We start from the raw sequence: 10161 nt of genomic DNA, 5'->3' as shown, positions 1-10161 counted from the left end.
ATGATGATCACATTGGCATGAAGAATGGGATCTGGCCACCTGGGAAAACAGTGGAAAAGAAGAACTCTACCAACACCAAATGGGACTGGAGGAAGAGGACGAGGACATCTCAGCAGGGGATCTGGATTGGATTGCATGGACATTGTGAATTTGCATGTGTGTGACTATAAAGGACTGGGCCAAGGGATAGTTAGGTTGTCAGACTTCGTGCCCTGACGATTAACTCTGTTGTTGCTAGGGTTATGAACTGGCCCGGAGCTCTGTAATATTTGTATCTGGAATTGGTTCTATTGTTAAATACATTTTGAAATTGGTACTTTTCTTCTCGAAGTCTTCATTCAAAGAACACGCGGATCGGCAGCTACACTTGAAAGGTATCGCGATCCAACAGTAGTGAAGGGTAAAAGGAAAATTTCCATGTTCCTTACGGTTGCAATGTTTGCCTTTCCAGACTAAGTTCCCATGTTAACGGTTTACCTTCGTGCTGTAGTGGCTTTCCCTCTCTGTCTGATTACTGAACTATGTTGCACTTTTCTTAATTCTTATTACCTATGCCAGTGCCAATGAGTTGAAGTGGAGTTGCCACGACAAAGTCGAATGATGAGTCAGGATCAGCTGGTTCACGGTCCAATGATGGTTTATTGATGATTCACAATTCACCATACATGAGAAGTAGCCCGGGCTGTAGTGAAAAAGGGTAACAGGCATAAGGCAACAGAGGCAGAATGTGTGGTTGTTGTATTTAACCTTTGATCTAATGAGTAGACCGTCGTAGTTAATGAGTGCAATGGATAGACCCTTTTAGTTAATGATTAGACAGGTAAAGCGTATGAGAAATGTATACGAGTCATAATGATTAGACAGGTAAAGCGTATGAGAAATGTATACGAGTCATTGTCACTGTTTGAACACCTGCTGTATGTATGCATGTCACTATTTGATGTACACATGTCACTGTAGTGAATGTTTGCTATGAGATGGGAAGTCCAGGAAAGTTATCAGAGGGTTAATCTCAATCTGGGCAGAAGATACTTCTGCAAATCACTCAGCACACAACTTCCCTTTTAAATTCGCAAATTTTCCATCCGCGTAAGAGAATAGATTTTTTTAAACGAATAAACCCTTTATTTATAAGCCTATTTGTGTGTTTGCCTCTCTCTAACCTTTGTAAGCAAATCACAAGTGTAATGAAAAATGAAGTTGTCGTTGTGATATTGAGATAAATGGATATTATTTACCTTTTTCCTTATCACATTCTTTCCTCGGCTGATTAGGCGTGAAGTGGTTTTGCTGTCTCCATATTGAGCAACATGAAATTTCTTTGTCTTTATCCTTGTTTATTTGAAAGGGGACAATACAATTTCATGAAACACATGATCTCACATGGTTAAAAAGAGCCCGAATTAGCCGATACATTCTGAAGAGAATTTTCTGTATTTTGTATATGTTTCTGTTTTATGTTAGAATTACTTTAGATGTTAGGGATAATAGAATTATTAGCAAGTGCAATATCAATATCAATATCAATCTTTATTTATATGGCACTTTTCATACGCTAGGTAGCACAAAGTGCCTCACAAAGGATAAAAACAGCAAAGAGAACAAGAGAATCAAGAAAAGGACAGACACACACACATGCATACAACACACTTACACACACACCCACACACATAAACAAGCTGAGGCAAGCTGAGACATGGCTGGGCACCGAGACCTGAGGCGAAGGAGACGCCACCTTTGGAGGCCCACCAGGCCGAGGGAGGTCACGGTCCGTGACCACAGGTGGTACCGCCACAAAGACCAGCCCGACCCGGACAGACCGGAGGCTCCACACCAAAGCACAGAGCCCCCTAACCACCCAGGCCAGGGTCGACAATGGGACAGCACCTCCAGCGGTAGACCGGAAACATCTCCCAGCCTGGCAGGCCCCCATGAGGAAACACCATGAGGAGACACTGGAGCTAAAAACTGAAGGACTGAAACAGTAAATGGGATAAAAGGTATAAAAGCTAAAAGCTGAGGACTAAGAATTGAAGTAGTAAAACAGTACTAAGACTAAAACAGACTAAAACAGTAAATGGGATAAAAGGTGTAAAGACTAAAAACTGAGAATAAGAACTGAGGGAGTAAAACAGTACTAAGACTAAAACAGACTTAAACAGTAAATGAGATGAAAGGTGTAAAGACTAAAAACTGAGAGACTAAGAACTGAGGGCGTAAAACAGTAAAAGTGTCAAGTAAAATAAGGATAAGACATAAAATAAATTGAAAATAATCAGAAAATCAATTAAAGGCCTGATTAAAAAGGTGTGTCTTGTCTTACAGCTGTACAATAGGAACATACCTCCTGGCTCCAGGTGAAGACACTGTTGGACACTGTAGGTCATTTTAACCGTGTAAGACAATGATTATTTTCTTTATTTTCATATTTCATCGCATACATGGTGACTATTTTTACACACTGACCTGGAAACTAACCTGATCCACCTTTCCTGTGGATGTCTGTGTGCGAAGATGGAGCATCGCAACATTCATATTTTCGTGTCGTCTGTACTAATTTGAACCACTTCAGGAGGGTCGGAAGCTTGAAAAATAACATCATCCAGGATGATCAAGGAAGTTTGTGTTTCATCTTCTAAAGAGTCAGGAAGTCCTGCGGAAAGAGAAGCATGTGAAGAATCTTATTGTAGTCAATTGATGAAGTTTTTGTTTAAATTCTAAGAAACACTTTTTATATTGATGAAATAGGAGCTTTTTCTGTTAGAATCCATGTTTTTTGCTCTTTTACAGATGAGGTGGGGAGCAGTGTGTGTGTGTGTATGATCCTGACACTCTAAATGAAGATTTAGTTTTAGAGCCCCTAATGATTTACCTGGTTGGTCTCCTGACGTCACCTTTTGGGATCTCTGTTCTCAGAGGCGCTATGACGGGGGAGGTCTCACCTACCTCCACTTGTTGGTGGTGTCGGCACGTGAAGAAGCTGAAAACACATTTTATGGGTTATATAGGAATTAGATTAGATTAGATTCAACTTTATTGTTATTGCACATGTACAAGTCCAGAGCAACAAAATGCAGTTTAGCATCTAACCAGAAGTGCAAAAGAAGCAGCAAGTGAGGATAATAACTTAATAAATACAGTATGTGCGGTTATTTGTACAATCGTTTACCGGGTTGTGCTATAAACATATTTTACAGATGGTGTTTACATTAAATGCCTTAGACTATAAGTGCAGGAGCTATTTAGCTATTTACATAAGATAGAGGAGATGTGCAAATTATAAATTACTTGTATACAGATGATAAAGTGCACGCGCAGATAAGTTCTATTCCAGAGGCAGAGACGGGATCGAGGGTTATGCACTACAATTTTATTTAATCCAATACGTACTCAACAAAATATAACTCGGCTGTATAAAAGTTAAATTAACGAAGGGGGTGGACAGGGCTGGGGCCCCACCAGCAGGTAAAACGCAATTAGGGGAGATAAACGAACTAAAAACACCCGTGCTACTGCAAACAAAACCACACACTAGGGGAGTGATGAAAACGCCCTCCACCAGGGGTTGGGTCCCCGCCGTGGCCCGCAGCACCTGTCCACAAAGAAAAGGAACAATTAAACTTTCAGTGATAAACAATTTGACGCGACGAGCACACACACACACACACACACACACACACACCTCACACAGACAGGCAAATAAATTGTGACCAGAACGTCAACTAAGAAACGAAAAGAAACAAAACCTAAAAAGAGTAAATATAGGTTGATGATACAATTTACACGCTGTTAAGAGTCTAAAATGAAGGCAATAACTCCGTGGTCGCCTCGGCGGCACCACTACGTCTCAGCGCCGTTTCTCCGAGCGAAGGGAGAGAGAGAGAGAGAGAGAGAGAGAGAGAGAGAGAGAGAGAGAGAGAGAGAGAGAGAGAGAGAGAGAGAGAGAGAGAGAGAGAGGAGAGAGAGAGAGAGAGCGAACAGGAGAGAGTCCCGAACTAAAGGACGGAGCCAAAGCAGCAGTGGGTCCAGTAAGCGAGGTGATCTACTCCATGAGGGGTTCCCGCTGGGGCATCGCGACCCACTGACACCCGCCGGCAGCCAACTGCCCAGTGCCAACTAGCGCGCACGCCCTTACGGCAAAGCGCTCTGGACGGAAGGATGGCGGGAGGAAGCACCAACCTTCTTGGCGCTGCCAGATGAAGAGAATTATTTTATCTTGTTAGCATCTTTTATCTTATTAGCATGTGTTATACTATATGTTTTGTTTTATGTTAAAGTTAGTTTAGAAGTTAGGAATACTATATACTCTTTAGTAGGAATACACATAAGCAAGTCAGTTGACCCTTCCTTGACCTGAATACTGGTCAGACAGTTGGAGCCAGGCAGACAGGAAATGGTAGACCCCCATCGTAAAACATTACAACGTAGTTTACTGGTGTTGATAAGTTCCTTGGCAGGAATATGACTTCGGACCTGGCTATCTGGAGAAGATAATGGAGAAGAAGGACCACACCAACACCAAAGGAGGCTGGAAGAAGAAGATGGGGTCATCCAAGAAGAAGGACTGGATTGGACTGAATTAGCATCAATAATTTACATATATCTTTCTATAAAAGACTGGGTCAAGGGATAGTTAGGTCGTCAGACTTCATGCCCTGACAATTGACTTGTTGTTGCTAGGGTTATGAACTGGCCCAGAGCTCTGTAATATTTGTATCTTGAATTGATTCTGTTTGCTAAATACATCTGTTTGCTAAATACATCTGTTTGCTAAATACATTTTGAAATTGACATTTGTTTACTTGAAGTCTTCATTTAAAGAACACGCGGATTGGCAGTGACACACGAGAGGTACTGCGATCCAACACAGACAGCATGCTCATTCTGGGACAGGTTCAGTTGGTCAACAGCCCAGATAAGCTGCAACCACGCTACACCTTCGTCGAAGGGGGAAATCAACTAAAGCCAGCTGGAGGCAGTGCCTTATATAAACCTTTTTCTCCCCACCCACCAATTAAGGCACTACCTCCATATGGCACCTGTTCGGAGGGCAGGCCACGCCCTGCCACACAGGCTCCAAATTGTATAAAAGCTGGCGATTTCTTGCTAGCTTTCAGACTTAGCTCGGGCTACTTCTCATGCATGGTGAATTGTGAATCGACAATAAATCATCATTGGACCGTGAACCAGCTGACCCTGACTCATCATTCGACTCTGTCATGGCAACTCTGCTTCAACCCAATGGCACTGGCATAGGCATTCAGACTTAGGAAAAGTGTAAGTTTATTAAGTAATCAGACAGAGAGGAAAAGCCACAACATTCTTTGACCAGAGACTGTTTATTCATAAAATCCCATCACAAACACAACTCTCCTTTGCGGTCTGGGTCCAGCTTCTGCTTCTGACAAAGTCATTCCTGTAATTTCACTCGGAAAGTTATTTGCTAATCCTCTATTTTTTTAGAAGTAAGATTTTAACTTAAATAACTGTGCATGAGTTTATTCTCACTTTTTTAGAGACTCCTCATAGGAGGGTGTAAAACCCATCGTAAAAAGTACCATGGAGGCGACTGATAAATCCTGATTGGTGTCTTCTCCATGGAGCCAGGGGACATTCATCCAGAACAAGGAAGACAGGAAGTTTTCATAGGATGGGAAATGCATTGATGAACATCTCCACCTCTTCTGCACCGACAAGGGATCCAGACAAATGTCCCCTCTCCTTTAATGGCCTTTTATGACGAGGGACAGTCAATATTGTTGGCCTTGTATTAGTTCTGATGAGGGAGATTCAGTTTGCCCGCAGAGTGCCCGCAAAACTGTACAAATTAAACCCGATGCTGTTTCTAAATCTATTGGAGGTAGAGAAAGAATTGCCAGTCTGCTGCCCCCCCCCACTTCCTGCTAGAAGGAGAAGCACTCAATCAATCAATCAATCTTTATTTATATAGTATCTGTTACAATCAAAATTGTTTCTAGGTACTTCACAGAATCCCAGGGCCTGACCCCCAACAAGCACCAGTGTCAAGGGCTTTTAGATTTGGATATTCCCTCCATTTTGTCATTTTCCATTGAAGTCTATGAGGAGAGGAGAGTCTACTATCACACAAACTACAGTTTTCAATTGTTAAACCTACCAGTACTTTATAAAATGACAAAGGGTGACAGAGGGGTTGTGGGTAAAGGGATATCGTGTCTTTGATCTTTGAACATGTCTGATATTTGAGACAAATATATTTTAATAAAAGCCCATTTTATAGACTTTGAGCTTTGGTATGAAAGGACAGAGTTTAACATTGGTAATTTTTATGCAGTATTTGTAAGGATTGGGGTAATACAGAAACTGGTCGACAATTTGAATTACATGTTTGCCAGAAGGTTTTAAGATAGGAATAACTTTGGCTGTTTCATTCTGCTTAGAAATATTCTGGTTTGTAGAGTCATAACAAACATACTACTCAGCACTACACAAAAGATGGCACACTGGTAAGTTTTGATCATTTAATTATTTGGCAAGGAAATTTACATTAGCTAAAAATAAATGTCTAGCCTTGTAGAGATTGCAGGTTGTTGACAAAATGGTGGACCTGATTGATGTTCTCTGTAATGATTATTTTAGTGTCTGAGCATTGGACAAGTTATATTTTTATTATATATCCTTCTCCATGCGCAAAGAATCATGACAATGCACACACACACGAGGTGTGGTGAAAATTTGATATTGTCTGGAAATGAACAGGAGATCATATTTTGAGAATAGAGTGAGCGCAGATATAGGTAGACAACATTAGCAGACAAGATCTACAAAAATATAATCGTAACCCATGTCCCCAAATCAACCGGAAGTCCCATACATCCCTTTTATTGCTGTTCTACTGCAGCTTTATGAGTGAAGGAGCTCATAAAGTTTGTGCGACAAAACTAGAAATTATGGGTTATTTTAATGGTGTAAGGGGAGAAATAGCAGGCATCGTATATCTTTGGATACAGTTGTTAGGGTGGCTTAGTCCTTTGGTAAGTGGGGCGCTGTGCAGTGAGGGGAAGCTTAAGGTGATACTGAAGCTGCTTGATAGTTTATAATGACTCCAACTTGTCATGAGATCAGTGTTTCCCTAGAGTTTCTGTACTCCATTTTGATTTTTAAAGGGAGACTTCTCTTAATCTTTTTTCTTCTCTCTTCTAACATAGCTACCAACATTGGTGTCCATATCCCTTCGCATACGAGCAGAACATAGTGGAAATTGGAAGCATCCTCTATTCCAGACAAACCAATTATCTGGTGCAATCCATTCTGGGAGAGGGTGCATTTGGCAAAGTAGTCAAATGTATAAGGTTGAGAGACAACAAGACTGTGGCAGTCAAAGTCATGAAGAAAGAAGAAGATTACTATGATAGTGTAGAGCAGGAAGTATGTAACAACAACTTTTGTTCCTATTTGCCCCTGTATGTGGTTTAATTAAGGTGAACCTTGACATTTGTCTCCTTAGATACAAGCCCTGCTAAGGCTTCAAAGACTGGATGCAGAAAAATGCAACATTGTCCAGATTCACGCAGCCTTTTTTGACAGAGGGTATTTCTGCTTCGTCTTCGAGTACCTGGACAAAAGTCTCTTTGACTACATGGCGGAGAACGATTTTCGTCCTCTGCCTCTAAACGCAATCAGATCTATTGTCCAACAGGTACATCTCGCTGCACTTCCTTTTTCATTAATAGCCCTTTGATCTAATGTTGAAAAAGTATTCTGAAAGTGTTTTATTTTCTTTAAGCTTGCAATCGCACTTCAATCTCTGAAGAGCGTGGGAGTGACTCACCGCGATATAAAGCTGGACAATATTATGTTAGTGGACCATGAAAAGCAGCCTTTCAGAGTCAAACTTATCGACTTTGGAATTGCCACTGTTGCCTCCACTATACCACAGGGCTCAGTTATACAGGCCCTCTGTTCCATGTAATTATTTTTACAAATGTTTAAAATCATGGAAATCTATAAATAACCAATTGTAAAAAGCAAATTAACACCCTTTTATAGGTCTCCAGAGGTCCTTCTGGGTCTTCCATTGACAGAGGCTGTCGACATGTGGTCTCTGGGCTGTTTGGCTGCCAAGTTACACCTGGGGATTTCGCTGTTTGATGCGGACAATGAGTATGACATGGTAAGTATATTTGTAGTATTTGGAGTTTACTTCATTCTTTTCTTTGAACTTTTCTGCAACATAAACTTTTTTTGGTGAATATTGTGACGTGGTGTTTTCTTTACCCACAGATGATGAGCATTGTGGCGCTACTAGGTCAACCTCCGAATCGAATGCTGGATGCAGGAATATATACGAAGCAATTCTTTAAGAAATATATGTGCGCAGGGAATCGATCATGGAAACTAAAGGTATCTGTGGTAGTTTGTCTAAGATATTTCTTACGGACTCTAATTTTTTCACAAATTAATAGGTAGGAATGTTTATTTTGTTGTCATTAACTCCTTTTCTGTTATCTGTTTAGAAATGCCACGGAACAACAGGATGTCATTTTCTGGATTCTTTGGATGACATTTTAAGCGTATGTTTTTCCAGTTTTCATTTGTTATTCACATCAATGTAACAACGCTTTCTTAATAGCATAAAGAATATATTTACAGGGTAATTAACTACTTTAAATCAATTGTTATTGTTCCAGGACATCCCTACTAAAGGCAGCGAAAATCTAGGACTTGGTCTTTTTGTTGACATGCTCAAGAAGATGCTTGACCTAGATCCTGCTACGCGCATTACCCCAGCTCAACTGCTGCATCATGGTTTTCTGACAAACACTGAGTAAGTCTACACAAAGGTCATTCATTTCAGTCCTAAAACCTTTGATTTATACATTTGAAAAAATTGCAGGATCTCAGATAATTATTTAAGTCATGTATTTGTTGTTTTGAAGGGTGGGGACCACCTCTGAAGAGCTAGAGGTCACTGCCAGCAAGGAAAATGGACAGACGTTGCAGTTGCAGTGTGAAAACCGACAGCCGAACCAAGAGAGCCAATTAAAAACAGGGCAGAAAAGAAATCGTGACTCTAACGATGACGACCCAACTTGTCAAGATTCCAAGCGGCCTAAATTTCAGTCACGAGTGACACCAATGACGGACACACAGATAAATGATGATAATTCCACTGTTCAGAGGAAGCTTCCTGATGGGAAGGATGGTGAGCCTCATTGCTCCACCTCGATGGCTGTGCCCAGGTTCAGCCAAAAAGCTTTAAAAAGAAGAAGGAAATACACAGGCAGGAAAAGAGAGAAACAGACTCCCTGAACACATATGTTTGGGGGACAGTCCCATCTGGTCTTTCAATCACATATTCACCCTGAATTACAATAAAGGAAGCTGATTTCATTATTTTAAACACTAGTTTCTGGTTTTTTTTCCAAGACCATAAAGTGTTTACAGAAAATCAAACAACTAATTGGTGCATTCAAATTAATATAATTATTATTTGGGAACCTATTCCATTGTTTTGTTGTGCCTGAGGAAAAGTTGACTGATTTTTACTTTGTCCCATTTACTCTGCCTATTGTTGCACACAAACTCGGAGTAACAATATTTAATATGTTTTTTCAAATATTTTATTCTAAGAAGATAAAAACATTGCAAACCTAACATAATTTAAGAGGCAAAAAATGTTTTAGCCCAACTTTCTGGGCAATAGTGATATAGCTGATGTATAAGTACTTTGTATACAGTTGCTAAAACAGACAGGAAACAGCTAATAAGATAAGATATGTTTGATAAAGATACACAGGATATCCCAAACAACTTGTAACCAACTATTTTGAATTAATCCTGCACAATCATCAACACAATCATCCTTAGCAGATGTTGTATGTGTTGCTCTCACCAGTGTTTTCAGTGTAAATCACTACAGCAATTGTACAGAAAATAATCAACAACCTTTGTGTCTGTGTTTCTTTTTTCATCTGCTACTATAAACTGTTGGCCTGACCCGCAACAAGCAACAGTGGCAAGGAAGACTCCCCTTTAACAGGAAGAAACCTTGAGCAGGACCAGGCTCATGTAGGGGGACCCTCCGGTGATGGACGGCTGGGTAGAGAGAGAGGAGAAGGGGGAGGACAGGTAGAGGAGAGAATAGGTAGAGAACATAGAGATACATTAATAGTACAAGTA

The 10161-nt window shown here is 40.6% G+C and overlaps 1 protein-coding gene and 1 long non-coding RNA gene across 2 annotated transcripts; one reads left to right on the top strand and one right to left on the bottom strand.

Annotated features, from left to right (window-relative positions):
• Positions 1–1511: 1511 nt before the first annotated feature.
• On the bottom strand, positions 1512–2360 carry LOC130518659 (uncharacterized). Its single transcript, XR_008948116.1, has 2 exons — positions 2203–2360; positions 1512–2023 (listed from the first exon to the last, which is right to left on the bottom strand). It is a non-coding gene; the product is annotated as an uncharacterized LOC130518659 (long non-coding RNA).
• A 5670-nt stretch (positions 2361–8030) lies between these two features.
• LOC130518194 (dual specificity tyrosine-phosphorylation-regulated kinase mbk-1-like) lies at positions 8031–9382 on the top strand. Its single transcript, XM_057020606.1, has 5 exons — positions 8031–8152; positions 8263–8382; positions 8496–8552; positions 8670–8806; positions 8919–9382. The coding sequence occupies exons 1-5, from the start codon at positions 8075–8077 to the stop codon at positions 9289–9291; spliced, it is 765 nt and encodes a 254-aa protein (XP_056876586.1). The 5' UTR covers positions 8031–8074; the 3' UTR covers positions 9292–9382.
• Positions 9383–10161: the final 779 nt, after the last annotated feature.

The sequence above is a fragment of the Takifugu flavidus genome, chromosome 21 (genome assembly GCF_003711565.1).
Source record: "Takifugu flavidus isolate HTHZ2018 chromosome 21, ASM371156v2, whole genome shotgun sequence".
Lineage (NCBI taxonomy): Eukaryota > Metazoa > Chordata > Actinopteri > Tetraodontiformes > Tetraodontidae > Takifugu > Takifugu flavidus.
Note: the sequence above shows the minus strand (reverse complement) of the source record. Positions and strands in the feature narration are given on the sequence as shown.